Consider the following 16612-nt stretch of genomic DNA (forward strand, 5'->3'; position numbering starts at 1 on the left):
ATTCAATCTTGGGATGTGGGCATGGCTGACAAGACTGACATTTATTGCCCTTCCCTAATTGCCCTTAAGGTGGTGGTGAGCCACATTCTTGAACCGCTGCAGTCTGTGTGGTGAAGGTACTCCCACAGTGCTGTTCGGTAGTGAGTTCCAGGATTTTGACCCAGCGACAGTGAAGGATCAGCGATATACTTCCAAGTCAGGATAGTGTGTGACTTGGAGGTGATGCTGTTTCCATGCCCCTGCTTGGTAATGGAGGTCATGGGTTTGGGAGGTGCTGCCTAAGAAGCCGTGGCAACTTGCTGCCATACATCCTGTAGATAGTACGCACTGCAGCCACAGCATGCTGGTGGTTAAAGGTGTGAATGTTGAGGCAAGTGGATGGGGTGTCGATGCTGTTTGGAAGGGAGTTCCAGGATATTGAGCCAGCGATGGTCCCTTGTGGACGTGGGTCTACAGTGCAAAGCTGTCCCAAACTTGCCACCAATTGGCAGTCCTGCTCATTGAAGCCTGGTGTGGATATGAGGGGGAAAATGTCACTGGTGCAGTGGGCAGTGCTCTTCTGACGTTGGGTCAAAGGCGCATTATTGGGGTAGAGTAGAGGGCTTTTACTCTGCATCTGCTTGTGCCAGGCCCGAGTTGAGAATACGTGGTCTGGGTGCCTGAAATGGCAAGAGTTCTGTTGCCTAAAAGTAGTATCCGTCACCTTAATCAGCACCAGGAAAAAAAATAATCTTTTTTCCCTCTCTCTTTTCTGAATCTTGAGGCTCTGACTGCCAAATCAACATAAACGAGTGTGCGTCAAACCCCTGCCTGAACAAAGGGTCCTGCGTGGATAAAGTGAATGTCTACTACTGCCTCTGCTCTCTCCCCTATACTGGTAAGGGTCCAAAAAAAAACTAAAGGGAGGGTGGGCAGGCATTGGGAATGATGCAGTCGATGGCTTTTACCTCGGTGGTTGAGGAGGAAGTTGCTGACTTGCATGACTCCTGCACTGTGCCTGAGAGTCAGCAGTGTAATGGAAAGGTGCCTTGACTGGGTAGAGCAGTTGGGCGCGGACCACGAACTGAGTCCACACACACACACTTTTTTTTTAAAGATCCGTACTCGGCAGAGGTTTGCATTTGTTGCAGGTTTGAGTGCACGAGTATCTGTTTCAGAATTCAGCCGCGCCTCCTGCCAGAAGGTAACTGTGTGCCACAGAGTCCTTTTGAGTTATTGCCTGATTAACAGGCCAGGCCCATAAGTGTCAAATTTCCACATCAAACAGTCTCAAACTCCTGGTGCAATTTTATTAGTTTTACTTGTGTGAACCAAACTCAGTTCTGTAAATCCACTGGAAGCTCTTCCTGGTGCAGGTGCGAGACTGCGGACCACCTTGGTTCAGGTTGGGGGGGGGGGTGGTGGTGTCTGGCTAGGTGTTGATGTCAACGACCCTGATTACCAAAGTCAGGCTACGCGATATATGCGCAATTCACACTTCATCTAGAGCCATCCTTTGTTTCTTAGCCTGCACCATTACCATCTCCTCTTGCCTTGAATATCTCTTAATGCCTCTCTACTTCTCCTGCCTTCCATCCTATCACAGACCTTCCCTTTTGTTCTTTCATCCTCTCCCCCCTTTCCTTGCTTTAAAATCTGTTCCATTTCCTGCTTTTTTCCAGTTCTGACGCAAGGTCTTCGACCTGAAACGTTAACTCTGTTTCTCTCTCCACGGATGCTGCCTGGCCTGCTGAGTGTTTCCAGCGTTTTCTGTTGTTATTATGCGATATACAGATTGACTTCATCTGTTTCCTAAATCAAAACGATGTGTTTAGTTCGCTGATCTCGAGTGGGTGGAATGATGAAAGTACCTGGCTGGGGGAGGGTGATGGAAAACAAATGTAAAAAAAATATCTGCAGGTTCCTGCTCCTGATCATTAGACAGTGATGCACATGCATGGTTGTCAAGTAAGGACAGGATCCAGTTCAGTGATGATGCCTCCTCCGTTATAGAATATCCGGATAGTGATCAGGATGCGACGGGCATGGCTGATTTTACTTCCTCCTCGTTCCTCTCTTGCCCCCTCACCGGCGCTGAGGTCGATTCTAGCTCTGCAATGCTGCTGCTTCAGGTGTGATCAGCTAATTTAGCACAGGTCGTGGATGCAACCGGAGGCATTTGGTGTATCCAACTGAAGACCACAGTTAGTTCTAACCACCGGCTGATCGGGGAAGGTCTTCCATTTATATACTGCCTGTCACGACCTCCCAAAACTCTTTACAGCCAATGAAGTACTTTTATAATGTTGGGAAACGTGTCAGCCAGGTCCCATGAACAGCCATGTGATAATGAACAGATAATAGCGGCATGGGATCTTTTACGTCCACCTGAGAGCAGACCGGGGGGGGTCTCGGTTTAACTTCTGATCCGAAAGACGGCACCTCCGACAGTGCAGCACTCCCTCAGCACTGCACTGGGAGTGTCAGCCCTGGATTATGTGCTCAAGTCTCTGGAGTGAGGCTTGAACCCACAACTTTCTGATTCGGAGACAAGAGTGCTGCCCACTGAGCCACGGTCGACACCGTTAGACCAGGACTTAGACTTGAGAGCTTTGGTGGCTTGTGCTATTTTAAATTGTTCAAGCACAGCACAAGCCCATTGAGCCTGCATCGGTGTTTTAATCTGCCCAAGCTCCCCATACTCTCCAATCTTCCTCTTCGCGCAACTATCTTAACTCCCTTGTAAAAATATTTGTTGATTGTGCTTCCATTGTTGAGGCAGATAATTCTACGTGTGATTGGTTTAGTCTGGCTGTGCTGATGGGAAAGGTGACTGAAGGCCATTCCCAAGCATTCTGAAGGTGCAGATTACATTTATTTTTAAACTATACGCAGAGCTATTGCACCGCGCTGTATGTTGCTGCCAAGTTATCTCGCAGATTGTTTTCAAACTTTCTGGTACATCGTGCACATTTCCGATTCGTTTCTGACCCTGTTTTGTGTCTCTGCTGAGCATAGCTGTTGTTTGACCAGTTTATTGCCCGTTTTCCAAACCCAAACTTGGCTTGGTGAAAGGGTGGCTGTTGTAGTGCGAGACCCTTAATGCTGTTCTTTATTTCTCCCAGCCAGCGCTGTCTTTCCCCCTCTTTCCCCACCCCCCCCCCCCCAACCATCAACTGCATGTCTCTCCTCTCGTTACCCCCCCCCCCCCCGCTGCTGCGGACTGCCGTAATGAGACTGTGACTGGGGCCTGAAATATGGTATTCCTGTTACTAGAATCATACAGCACAGGAGCCCATTCGGCCCATAGTGTCTGTGACGGCTCTTTGAAAGAGCTATCCAATCAGTCCCACTCCCCCTGTTCTTTCCCCACAGCCCTTTTGCCAATGATCTTAAATCTGTCTCCTCTGGTTACCAACCCTCCTGCCAGTGGAAACAGTTTCTCCTCAATTACTTTTATCAAAGCCTCTTACAATTTTGAACACCTCTATTAAATCTTTCCTTAATGTTCTCTGCTCTAAGGAGAACAATCCCAGTTAAAGCATAGGTGCTCTATTACTTGTTTTGAGCAAGTTTCCTTGCAGGCGGCATTGTACAGAGGACGCTGGCGTTGCAGCAGTCCAGACCTTGCCTGGCTCTAATGGATTTTTGTTCCTCCTCCTTCCCTCCCATTCTGTTCAGGCAAGGATTGCGAATTTGTTCTCGCTCCGTGTTCCTCCCAACCGTGCGAAAATGGAGGTGTATGCAGTGAAACTGAAGACTATGAGAATTACATGTGCATGTGCACAATGGGTTGGCAAGGTGAGTGTTATTCATAGGCACATTAGGAACCAGAGTAGACCATTCAGGCCCTCGAGCCTACTCTGCCGTTCAATTAGGTCATGGCTGACCTGTACCTCAACTTCATTTACCTGCCTTTGTTCCACATATCTCTATCCTTATCCAACAAAAATATATCGATCTCTGCCATGAAAGCTCCAATTGACCCCGAGCATCCACAACCTTTTGGGAGGGAGCGCCTTCCAAATTTCTACATCCCTTTATGTGGAAAAAGTGCTTCCTGATGTCCCTCCTGAAAGGCTTGGCTCTAATTTTAAGATTATGCCCTCTTGTTCTTGATTTTCCCCCATCAGAGGAAATAGTCTCTCTCTATCTACCCAATTGAATCCCTTTATCATTTTAAACACCTCAATTAGATCACCCCTCAGTCTTCTTAACTCAAGGGAATACAAGCCAGGTTTTTGCAACAGGTCCTCATAATTGAACCCTTTGAGCCATGGTAACGTTCTGGTGAATCTGCACTACACCCCCTCCAAGGCCAAATATATCCTTCCTGAGGTGCTTTGCCCAGAACTGAACGCAGTGCTCCAGATGGGGTCTGACCAGAACTTTATACAACTGCAGCATAACTTCCTTCCCTTTGTATTCTGTCTTATGATGAAAACCCCGTCGGGGTGCAGCAATAGAGAGCAAAGACCCTGGTGACCTGATAGAGGTCTTTAAGATTATGAAAGGGTTTGATAGGGTAGACATGGAGAAGGTGTTTCCGCTTGTGGGGTAGACCAGAACTAGGGACCATAAATATAAGATGGTCACTAATAAATCTAATCGGGAATTCAGGAGAAACCGCTTTGGTGAGAATGTGGAACTTGCTGCCACATTGAATAGTTGAAGCGAATTGCATAGATGCATTTAAGAGGAAGCTGGATCAACACATGAGGGAAAAGGTAATAGAAGGTTATGCCAATAGGGTGAGATGAAGTAGGTTGGGAGAAGGCTGGTGTGGAGCATAAACACCAGCACGCACCAGTTGGGCCAAATGGCCTGTTTCTGAGCTGTAAATTCTATGAAAGATTTTTTCTTTCATTTCTCAAAAACTCCACATACTGTACTTGTAAGTTAAATGAATGCAACAAAATATTCTGTAGGCACTTGACCCTTGGGCCTTTCCTTCCTGTGCAGCAGATTTTCTTTTTAGCAAGTAGGGAATTGAGTAAGCCCTCACATGATACTGTACATGTATATAATACATGCTTACCTTGTAGGTCGGAGGTGCTCAGTGGATATTGATGAGTGTGTTGCTGATCCGTGTAAAAATGGTGCTGCTTGTCAAAATACTCCTGGGAGCTACGAGTGTCGGTGCCTCCCTGGCTACACTGGAGTGAACTGTGAGACAAACGTCGATGACTGCAGCCCCAGTAAGTGCTTTAAAGACAGATTGAAAAGAAGCCACCTAAAACTTCTTAGTTTCTCTTTTGTGTGTCTATCGCACCTTTCACGACCTCAGGACGTCCTAAAGCGCTTTACAGCCGATGAAGCACTTTCTGAAATGTAGTCACTGTTGTAGTGTAGGAACCACGGCAGCTAATGTGCACACAGCAAAATCCCACAGTGATTTTTTTTTAAAATTAATTCACCGGATGTGGGTGTCACTGGCAAGGCCAGCATTTATTGCCCATCCCTAATTGCCGTCGACTTGAGCAGCTTGCTAGACAATTTCAGAGGGCAGTTAAGAGACAACAACATTGCTGTGGGTCTCGAGTCACATATAGGCCGGACCAGGTAAGGGCAGCAGATTTCCTTCCCTAAAGTCCCTCAGTACTGCATTGAAATGTTAGCCTAGATTTTGTGCTCAAATCTTTGGAGTGGGGCTTGAACCCATGACCTCCTGACTCTCTGAGGCGAGAGTGCTACCCACGGAGCCACGGTTGACCCCCGTTAGTTATGCTTTTGTAAATATGGTTAAGCCTGCTTAATACAGCGCCGTTGGTTGTGTCTCGGTTAGTAATTAAAATGTGATGGGGTGACTTCATAGATCCGTGCCAGAATGGAGGATCCTGTATAGATGGTGTCAACACGTTCTCCTGCAGCTGCTTGCTGGGGTTCACTGGCGACAAGTGCCAGCAAGAGATAAACGAGTGCTACAGCAGCCCATGTCTGAACAGCGGGAACTGCTCCGATTATGTCAACAGTTACGTCTGCAAGTGCCCACAAGGCTTCAACGGGATTCACTGTGAAAACAACATGCCCGACTGCACAGAGAGGTAAGAAAAAAAGAAAGATTCACATTTATATAGCGACTTTCACCACCTCAGGATGTCCTAAAGCGCTTTACAGCCAATGAAGTACTTTTTGAAGTGTAGCCACTGTTCTAATGTTGGAAACGCGGCAGCCAATTTGCGCACAGCAAAATCCCACAAAGAGCAATTTGATATTGACCAGATCATCTGTTTTTAATGGTGTTGGTTGAGGGATAAATATTGGCCAGGACACTGGCGCAAACTCCCCCTGCTCCTCTTCAAAAAGTGCCATGGGATTTTTTTACGTCCACTTGAGAGGGCACAAGAGGTCTCGGTTTAATATCTCATCGGCGAGATGACATCTCAGACCGTGCAGCACTCCCCCCCCCCCCCCCCCCAGCACTGCACTGAAGTGTCATAGAGTTATACAGCACAGAAAGAGGCCCTTCGGCCCATCGCATCTGCGCCGGCCATCAAGCCCTGTCTAATCTAATCCCATTTTCCAGCACTTGGTCCATAGCCTTGTATGCTATGGCATTTCAAGTGCTCATCCAAATGCTGCTTGAATGTTGTGAGGGTTCCTGCCTCTACCAACCTTTCAGGCAGTGAGTTCCAGATTCCAACCACCCTCTGGGTGAAAACGTTTTTCCTCAAATCCCCTCTAAACCTCCTACCCCTTACCTTGAATCTATGCCCCCTTGTTATTGACCCCTCTACTAAGGGGAAAAGTTCCTTTCTATCCACCCTATCTATGTCCCTCATAATTTTGTACACCTCAATCAGGTCCCCCCTCAGCCTTCTCTGCTCCAAGGAAAACAACCCCAGCCTGTCCAGTCTTTCTTCATAGCTGAAGCGTTCCAGCCCAGGTAACATCCTGGTAAATCTCCTCTGCACCCTCTCCAAAGCAATCACATCCTTCCTATAGTGTGGCGACCAGAACTGCACACAGTACTCCAGCTGTGGCCTTACCAGCGTTTTGTGCAGCTCCATCATAACCTCCCTGCTCTTGCCTTCATTAGCCGAGGCATAGAATCTAAGTATCCCATATGCCTTTTTAACCACCTTATCCACCTGTTCTGCTGCCTTCAGGGATCTATGTACATGCACACCAAGGTCCCTCTGATCCTCTGTCTTTCCTAGGGTCTTACCACTCATTGTGCATTCCCTTGCCTTGTTAGTCCCTCCAAAATGCATCACCTCACACTTTTCAGGGTTAAATTCCATTTGCCACTGTTCCGCCCATCTGACCAACCCATCTATATTGTCCTGTAGCCTGAGGCTTCCCTCCTCGCTATTTACAACCCCACCAATTTTTGTGTCATCTGCGAACTTACTGATCATACCCTTTACATTCACATCCAAATCATGAATGTAGACCACAAACAGCAAGGGACCCAGCACCGATCCCTGCGGTACCCCACTGGACACAGGCTTCCAGTCACAAAAACAACCTTCCACCATCCCCCTCTGCCTTCTGCCACTAAGCCAGTTTTGGATCCAATGTGCCAAGGCACCCTGGATCCCATGGGCTCTTACCTTCCTGACCAGTCTCCTATGCGGGACTTTATCAAAAGCCTTACTAAAATCCATGTAAACCACATCCACTGCACTACCCTCATCCACACACCTAGTCACCCCCTCTCAAAATTCAATCAAATTGGTCAGACATGATCTTCCCCTGACAAAGCCATGCTGGCTATCCCTAATTAATCCTTGCCTCTCCAAGTGGAGACTAATTCTGTCCCTCAGAATTTTTTCCAATAATTTCCCTACCACTGATGTTCGGCTCACTGGCCTGTAATTCCCTGGTTTATCCCTACTACCCTTCTTGAATAATGGTACTACGTTAGCTGTTCTCCAGTCCTCTGGCACATCCCCTGTGGCCAGAGAGGTTCTGAAAATTTGTGTCAGAGCCCCTGCAATCTCCTCCTTTGCCTCACATAGTAGCCTGGGATACATCTCGTCCAGACCTGGGGATTTATCCACTTTTAAGCCTGCTAAAACCGCTAGTACCTCCTCCCTCTCGATGCTAATATGCCTGGATTATGTGCTCAGGTCTCTGGAGTCGATCTTGAACCCACAACCTTCTGACTCTGAGGTGAGAGTGCTACCCACTGAGCCATGGCTGACACAGAACGGAGGAGAAGGGAAGGTTTGGGTAGGCGCAAGTAGTTATTCTGATAAATTCTTAAAGCTAGTTTGAGATTTCACTGCGCAAATGCCTCAGCTCCCAACTCATTGCAGCCCGGCTCTCTGCTTTTAAAGAGGTAATATAGTTTAACAAAATCTAATTTAATTTGACGATGCCCTTGAGCAACCTTTTTGTTGCCCGGTTACAATGCTGGTAAGAAGCACCTGGAACAGGAGTTGTGTGTCAGTGCTCCACCTCATGTGACACTAGTGCTCACTTACCTTGCGTTCCATGGAAACGGGATCTGCAAGTTTTGCCGGTAGGGTGAGGGAGTAGATTTGATGGTGTAAACCTAGAGAATCGAACCAGTTCAGACGTGCTGGTCTTCCAAAAATCCCGGGCTGGGTGCTGCGGAGCGCCAGTGTAAAAACAGCTATTGGGAAGTCCAGCTCCAGTGTTACTGTTCACTGGAATGGAGCTTCAGAATGTCACAGGCAGGGAATTACTGTCCAAAAATGGCTGATCCCAGGCCGCCTCTAACTTTGAACCAGAGGACGACGGAGAGAGACAATGTTCACCGGATAGCTCCCTCGCTTTGTAATGTTTATCATCATGGGTACAATTCAGGCGAATACAGTGACGGTTTCTTTGAGCTCGCATTTCAGTCCGAGATTGGGGGCACTGTTTTACGTTGAGTTAATAAGTCAGATACTGTTCTCCGAGATCGTTAGGACCAGGAGTAGGCCATTCAGTTAGATCATGGCTGTTCTGCACCTGAATTACATTTAGCCGCCTTTGCTCCCCATCTCTCGATACCCTTACTGAACAAAAATCAATCGATCTCAGTCTTGAAAGCTCCAATTGAACCCCAGCAGTCCACAGCTTTTTGGGGGTAGGGTGTTACAGATTTCTACTGCCCTTTGTATGAAAAAGTGTTTCCTGATTTCGCACTTGAATGACCTAGCTCTAATTTTAAGATTTGCCCCCTCGTTCTAACTTCCCCAGCAGATGAGACAGTTTATTTGTATCTCCCCTATCAAATCCGTTTAGCATTTTAAAGACGTTGTGTGCTGGTGTTTTGTGCATGGTTTTCCTTGATTTTTTTTTTTTTTTTTCTTCATCCATTAAAATTGTATTAAGTAATGGTTGTGAGGGCTGCAACTGGAAGCAATGTTACAGTACATTCTCTGTGGAGAACTTGGATGGGCAATTCGGGCTGCACTGCGTGTGTTTAAAGGGTTAAATTATGGGGGTGAAGGAATGCGTGGAAACCACATGCACACATCAAACTGTATTAAAGGGAACACCTGGGTGGAGTGCCATTTCAGTAAAGCAATTCATTGTCTTGAGTTTATCCAGAAATGACAGGCCCTCACATTACGAGCTAAAGATGAGATGGTTTCACCCTGCAGTATTTCTGGAGGGGTTTGGCACAAGAGGTGAAAAGAAAGCCAGGCTGACAGGCCATGTTGGGAGGATGAAGCTGGGCAGCGGGTGGGGGTGGAAGTGTCTGAGGGAAGAGGATTCCCACACATTGTTGCTGCATTCCTCTTCACCATTAATCTCCATTAGCCTGCTGTAAATCAGCCGAGGCTTGCTGCAGGCTGTACGGCCAGTCACTAATCCCTCAAAGCAACTTGGGGAAGGGGCGGGGTGGGGGGGTGCTGGAAAGAGAAACAGAACTCCATTGTGTTCCTCTGTCCCGACGAGTGCTCTCTAACCCTTTCCGTGCCGGCAGCGAGATCCCAGGGGAACGTCAAGCGTGCCTGGGTGCTGGCAAACTGGGGAAATGTTCCCCATTTTGTCCTGTCCCTCGAGCTATCTGTCCCCTTACTAGTGCCTCTCAGTCCTCCCCTTGCAAAGTTAGAAAGCAGGCACTTTGTACAGTGTGTGACATTGAGATGGTTTACTCAAGTGATATGTCTAGTAACTGCAGCAGTCAGTTTTCAGCCACCCCCCCCCCCATTTATTCTTGTACAAAGTGAGACTGAGACATCAGTGGTCAAGACTTCTTAAATTAGTTTTCAACGTCAACTCGAACTTGAGCCATCTTTACCTTGTTTGCAGTGGTTGTCGAGGCCGCAGGGGTTTCCTGCATCTCTCGTGTGCCGTCCTGTACTTTTGCGTGAAGTTTGTTCCCGTTTCCCAGCTGTCTGTACCTGCCATTGCAATACCAGGGCGCCGGGGAGAACATTTAAACGCAGCGCATCTGCCTCGCGTTTTAAAACTAGCTCATCGCCCCAGGCTGTTGCTCTTGTGTTGCCTGAGGTCTAAAGCATGTTTGCGGGGTTTGGATGTGTTGTGTTTAAAGGGGGCCTGTCCCCTTTAGCCCACTAATCGGGTAATCCCTGTGAAGACGTGGTCCACCTTGTTTGGATGGTGGCTGCATGTAAACCCCGGTGCGGATGGGCCAGGTTATCAAGGTCAGGAAAACCAGCAGTAAATGACTGGCTTTTTAAAAAAAAGTGTATATACTTCTGCCACTTTGTGTGCCAGATGGCACTCGGGTGCAGGACCTTTATCTGTGTAGATCGATGAAGTATTGGCCTCTTCTGGATTCCTGGACGTGTGTTTTCTCCCTGCCGTTTCTTCAGCTGAATTGAGCGGGCTGCTTTTCTCTCGCCAGCTCCTGCTTCAATGACGGAGCCTGCATCGATGGCATCAACTCGTACACCTGTCACTGCCGGCCTGGCTTCACTGGCTCCAACTGCCAGTTCGACATCGACGAGTGCGACTCCAAACCATGTCAAAACGGAGCCACCTGCATCGACGGGCTGGGCGGTTATCGCTGCACCTGCCCCTCCGGGTACTCGGGCAACAACTGCCAGGTAAGGATCCCCGAGGGGGGGGCGGGGGGTGGGAAGCGATTAGACTTGGTAACGGTAGGAGCTGTTTCATCTGCAAACCCGGCAGGTGGGTACTTCCATTTCTGTTTGGCTGTTTAGCCTCGGGGCAGCTTCTTGTTAGCCAAGAACAAAGAAAGAACTTGCATCTATGTAGCGCCTTTCACGGCCTCTGGACGTCCCAAAGCGCTTTACAGCCAATGAAATACTTTTTCCAAGTGTAGTCACTGTTGTAATGTAGTGAAACGCAGCTTCCAGTTTACGCACAGTGCGATCCCACAGGCAGCAATGTGATAATGACCAGATAACCTGTTTTAGTGATGTTGGTTGAGTGATAAATGTTGGCCAGGACACCTAATGTTAGCTGCACCTTTTTATGCTCGGTCAAAGGGGGAGTGACTTAACGAGCGCAGTGGTTGTAAGGGCGTTACTTTGCAAGCCAAGCCCCTTATTACAGTACATGGGGCTAGCGTGCCCCCCCCCCCATTGGTTTGTTCTTAGAATGTGGGCGTCGCTGGCAAGGCTGGCATTTATTGCCCTTCCCTAGTTAGCCTGAGAAGGCGGTGGTGAGCCTTCTGCTTGACCTATCTGAGTGGCTCGCTCGGCCACTTCAGAGGGCAGTTAAGAGTCAACCACGTTGGTGTGGGACTGGAAACACTTAGAGGGAGGGTTCTTTCCTGAACCAGCTGGGATTTTATTGACAATCCAGCAGCCTCGGGGTTGCTTTTACTGATAACCAGCTTTTTAATTACGGGCTTGTTTAAACTGAATTCAAATTCTGAAACAGCCATGGTGGGATTTGAACTCGCCTTCACTAGTTTACCAGCTCAGGCCTCTACGTTACTAGCCTGATAACATGGCCATTATGCTACCGTACCTATCGAAGAGTAAGAACTGTGAATGCAGTGGGTGGGTGCTGCGAGCGACAAGTTTCTGCATTATGGCTAATGCTTCCTTGTTGTCTCTTTCTCGTTTAGACCTTGGTGAACCTGTGTAGTGGTTCGCCCTGTAAAAACAGAGGCAGGTGCGTGCAGCGAGGCGCCACGTACCGCTGCAGCTGCCAGAGCGGATGGACGGGGCTGTACTGCGACGTGCCAGATGTGTCGTGTGAGGTGGCTGCTCTTCAGAGAGGTAAGCCGAGGCCGGGGGGTCGGTGGGGGTGGCACTTGCTCATCGTACCATATGGAGAAGAAAGCGTTGTAATCACAGGTGTTTTGTGCCAAGGGGGAGTATTAAACCCAACCAGATAGCATGCCTCTAACCCAGATTGGTTCTGTTTTTTTCTTTGCCAAAAGAGTTTCACTGGGAGGAGGCAGAGAATAGAGCTTGCTCTTGTTTTAAATTTGTTTGTTTTAAATTCCATTCGTGCCGACGGAGATGCAGATTTTTAATTTTTTTTGCTTACTGTTATTCCGTTAACCTCCACCTTTCTAGCCTTGACTGCCAAGCAACTTTGTCAGCATTCGGGGATCTGCATCAACACCGGGAATAGCCACCAGTGCCAGTGCATGGCCGGTTACACCGGCAGCTACTGCCAGCTGGACATGGACGACTGCGCTTCGAACCCATGCCGCAACGGCGCCACCTGCAGGGACTACCTGGGCAGTTACGCGTGCGAGGTGAGTTCCTCACCGCCCCAGACAAGTTCAAAGCAGTGTTTCGGGGTTCTAGGGCGAAGGGACACAGATTAAATGTAAGAGATCTAGGACAGCGAGCAGGAGAAACATTTTTTTATTTTATATACGCACATACGCAGTTGCGAGGCTGTGGAATGCACTGTCAGAGTTAGTGATTGAAGCAAAGACTCAACATTTAGGAATAGATTATACAGGTGGCTGAAGGAAAGGGGGGTTGATAGAGAGTTCGCTACATGACATTAGAACTGAATGTAAGAAAGAAAGAACTTGTATTTGTATAGTGCCTTTTACAACCTCAGGGTGTCCTAAAGCACTTGACAGCCAATGAAGTACTTTTTGAGGTGTAGTCACTGTTATGTAGGAAACCCGGCAGCCAATTTGCACGCAGCAAGAGCCCACTAACAGCAATGTGATAATGAACAGATAATCTGCTTTAGTGATGTTGGGTGAGGGATAAAGATTGGCCAGGATGCCAGGAAAAGTTGCACTCATTTGAAATATTGCCGTGGGCTCTTTTACCTCCACCTGAGGAGGCATACAGGGCCTTGGTTTAACATCTCATCTGAAAGACGGCACCTCCAATAGTGCAGCACTCCCTCAGTACTGCACTGGAGTGTCAGCCTAGGTTTTGTGCTCAAGTCTTTGGAGTGGGACTGGAACCCACAGCCTTCTGACTTAGAGGCAAGGGTGCTGCCCACTGAGCCACGGCTGACTACTGCTCGAGTGAAAGATAAACACCAACATAGACTATGTTATAAGGGTGGGGATCGACGAGGCATTTGCTGCTCTTCGCCTGTGGTACTTGATGCTTCACCTGATTGTGGGATGTTGACCAAGACGTTCAGCGCTCTACCTGCTTTTTCTCATTGTGCAACAGAAGGTGGCGAGAGAGGATAGGGGTTACTCCAACTCCCAGAGAGCAAATTATAGGCCACTATTAAAATACAGCAATTTTATTGAGCTGCTGATCCCATTAATTTTATTTTCATTTTTTTCCTTCTAAATTTGCCAATGACACCAAACTTGGGGGTGTGGCAAACAGTGATGATATCAATCGACTGCAACAGGACATAGAAAGGCTAGCAGAATGGGCAGACAAGTGGCAGATGGAATTTAATACAGAGAAGTGTGAGGTGATGCATTTTAGCAGAGGGAACAGGGAGAGGCAATATACACTTAATGGCACAGTTTTAAAGTGTGTGCAGGGACAGAGGGACCTGGGAGTTAATGTGCATAGGTCCCTGAAGGTGGCAGGACATATTGAGAGAGTGGTTAACAAAGCATACGGGATCTTGGGCTTCATAAATAGAGGTATTGAGTACAAAAGTAGAGAAGTTATGCTGAATCTTTATAAAGCGCTGGTTAGGCCACAACTGGAGTATTGCGTCCAGTTCTGGTCACCACACTTTAGGAAGGATGTGAAGGCCCTTGAGAGGGTGCAGAGGAGATTTACCAGAATGGTTCTGGGAATGGGGGATCTTAGCTACAAGGGTTGGAGAAGCTGGATTTGTTTTCATTAGAGCAAAGGAGGTTGAGGGGTGATTTGATAGAGGTGTACAAGATTATGACAGGTTTGGATAGGCTAGACGGGGAAAGGCTGTTCCCACTAGTTGATGGTACAAGGACTAGGGGGCACAGATTTAAGGTTTTGGGTGAGAGATATAACATCTCTAGTTGCCCTTGAGAACATAACATAAGGTCAGAAATGGGGATGTATGCTGATGACTGCACAGTGTTCAGCGCCATTCACTACTCCTCGGATAATGAAGCAGTCCATGCCCACATGCAACAAGACCTGGACGACGTTCAGGCTTGGGCTGATAAGTGGCAGGTAACATTCACGCCACAGAAGTGCCAGGCAATGACTTATCTCCAACAAGCGAGAGTCTAACCGCCACCTCTTGACATTCAACGGCATTACCATCGCCGAATCCCCCACTATCAACATCCTGGGGGTTACCATTAACCAGAAACTTAACTGGACCAGCCACATAAATACTGTGGCAACAAGAGCAGGTCAGAGGCTGGGCATTCTGCGGCGAGTGTCTCAACTCCTGACTCCCCAAAGCCATTCCAACATCTACCAAGGCACAAGTAAAGAGTGTGATGGAATACTCTCCACTTGCCTGGATGAGTGCAGCTCCAACAACACTCAAGAAAGTCGACACCATCCAGGACAAAGCAGCCCGCTTGATTGGCACCCCATTCGCCACCTTCAACATTCACTCCCTCCACCACCGGTGCACTGTGGCTGCAGTGTGTACCATCTACAAGATGCACTGCAGCAACTCGCCAAGGCTTCTTCGGCAGCACCTCCCAAACCCGCGACCTCTTCCACCTAGAAGGACAAGGGCGACAGTGTTTGAAGACCAGGACCTCAAACCTGGCACTGAGCTCATGGTCTACAGAGCAGTAGTGATACCCGCCCTCCTGTATGCTTCAGAGACATGGACCATGTACAGCAGGCACCTCAAAGCACTGGAGAGGTACAACCAACGCTGCCTCCGCAAGATCCTGCAAATCCATTGGCAGGATAGGCGCACCAACGTCTGTGCTCTTCACATCCCCCTTGTATTTTTTAAAATTTGTTTATGGGACCAGGGCATCACTGGCAATGCCAGCATTTATTGCCCATCCCTCATTGCCCTTGAGAAGGTGGTGGTGAGCCGCTTCTTGAACCGCTGCAATCCGTGTGGTGAAGGTACTCCCACAGTGTTGTTAGGGAGGGAGTTCCAGGATTTTGACCCAGCGACAATGAAGGAACGGCGGTCAAGATGGTGTGTTACTTGGAGGGGAACTTGCAGGTGATGGTGTTCCCATGTGCCTGCTGTCCTTGTCCTTCTAGGTGGTGGAGGTTGTGGGTTTGGGAAGTGCTGCTGAAGAAGCCTTGGTGAGTTGCTGCAGTGCATTTTGTAGATGATACACACTGTAGCCACGGTACGCCGGTCGTACAGGGAGTGAATGTTTAAGATAGTGGACACAAATTATTGGAACATCAATCTAGACTTTAAATGGGGGTCCCCCATGCTCCTTGGTACCAACAAGGCCCACCAAAACAGAGTTTGGTAGCCCTGGACAGCAGATGGTTCAAGAGTCAGTGCTTCATGGGTGAGTCTCAACACCCAGTTTTGGAGGGGGCACTGTTTGACTATGTAGAGCAGTTACTGTCTGTCTCTTCCCAATATTAACACGCTTTCCATTTTGTCAGCTTCTCACCAGAGTCAGAAGGTTGTGGGTTCAAGCTCACCTCCAAAGACTTGAGCCCTCTGGTGGATGTAAAAGATCCCATGGCACTATTTCAAAGAAGAGCAAGGGAGTTCTTGCTGGTGACCTGGCCAATATTTATCCCTCAACCAACACCTAAAACAGATTACCTGGTCATTATCACATTGGCCCTGGATGCAGTGTATTCACCCACTGAGAGATGTGGGAGCTCTTTCCATGAACTCATGTCCAGAAGCAACACTCGATGATGTCTTTATATTATTAATAACTTGTATAATTTTCAGATCATACTAATGGTCACCCCTTGCTCTATAGTGCGTTCCAGGGTACCAAGGAGTCAACTGTGAGTACGAGGTGAATGAATGCCAAGTCTATCACTGTCAAAATGGAGGGACCTGCATCGACCTGGTGAATGATTACAAGTGTTCCTGTCCGCCAGGAACTGGAGGTAATCAAATGTGCCTTCAGATTTATATCTAGTGTCAAACATACACAAGGGAGAGCGCCACATCTCCTTTGCACAGGAAATGGCAGCAGAAGAGCGAGTTCCCAAACTGCTATCTGGCATCAGTGCTGTGCAGTGGTTGTCAAGGATCAAAACGGGCAGATGGGGTTTGGGTTGCACATTATGACACTGAAGTTGTTTTGGGGGAACTGGAGGAGGAGGAAGGTGCATCATTTCATCCGTTCTCACCAAATATCTGCTGGTGTCTTGGTGTTAATATCCAGGCCACACTGGATGGGTGGGTTGGGGGTGGGCGGTGGGTGGGGAAGAGA

General features: G+C 48.2%; 1 protein-coding gene across 1 annotated transcript in view; it reads left to right on the forward strand.

The window, feature by feature from the left end:
- Positions 1–16612, forward strand: part of LOC147121729 (uncharacterized) — a 176065-nt gene that overhangs the window by 123341 nt on the left and 36112 nt on the right. The window contains exons 15-22 of the mRNA XM_085982183.1: positions 764–877; positions 3661–3780; positions 5025–5177; positions 5795–6023; positions 10757–10958; positions 11951–12104; positions 12408–12592; positions 16151–16283. Coding sequence (XP_085838309.1) covers positions 764–877; positions 3661–3780; positions 5025–5177; positions 5795–6023; positions 10757–10958; positions 11951–12104; positions 12408–12592; positions 16151–16283 — 1290 coding nt within the window. The remainder of the gene's footprint in view (positions 1–763; positions 878–3660; positions 3781–5024; positions 5178–5794; positions 6024–10756; positions 10959–11950; positions 12105–12407; positions 12593–16150; positions 16284–16612) is intronic.

This window comes from Somniosus microcephalus, chromosome 3 (assembly GCF_052327205.1).
Source record: "Somniosus microcephalus isolate GS21.2 chromosome 3, FLI_Smic_1.0, whole genome shotgun sequence".
In the NCBI taxonomy this organism is placed as follows: Eukaryota; Metazoa; Chordata; class Chondrichthyes; order Squaliformes; family Somniosidae; genus Somniosus; species Somniosus microcephalus.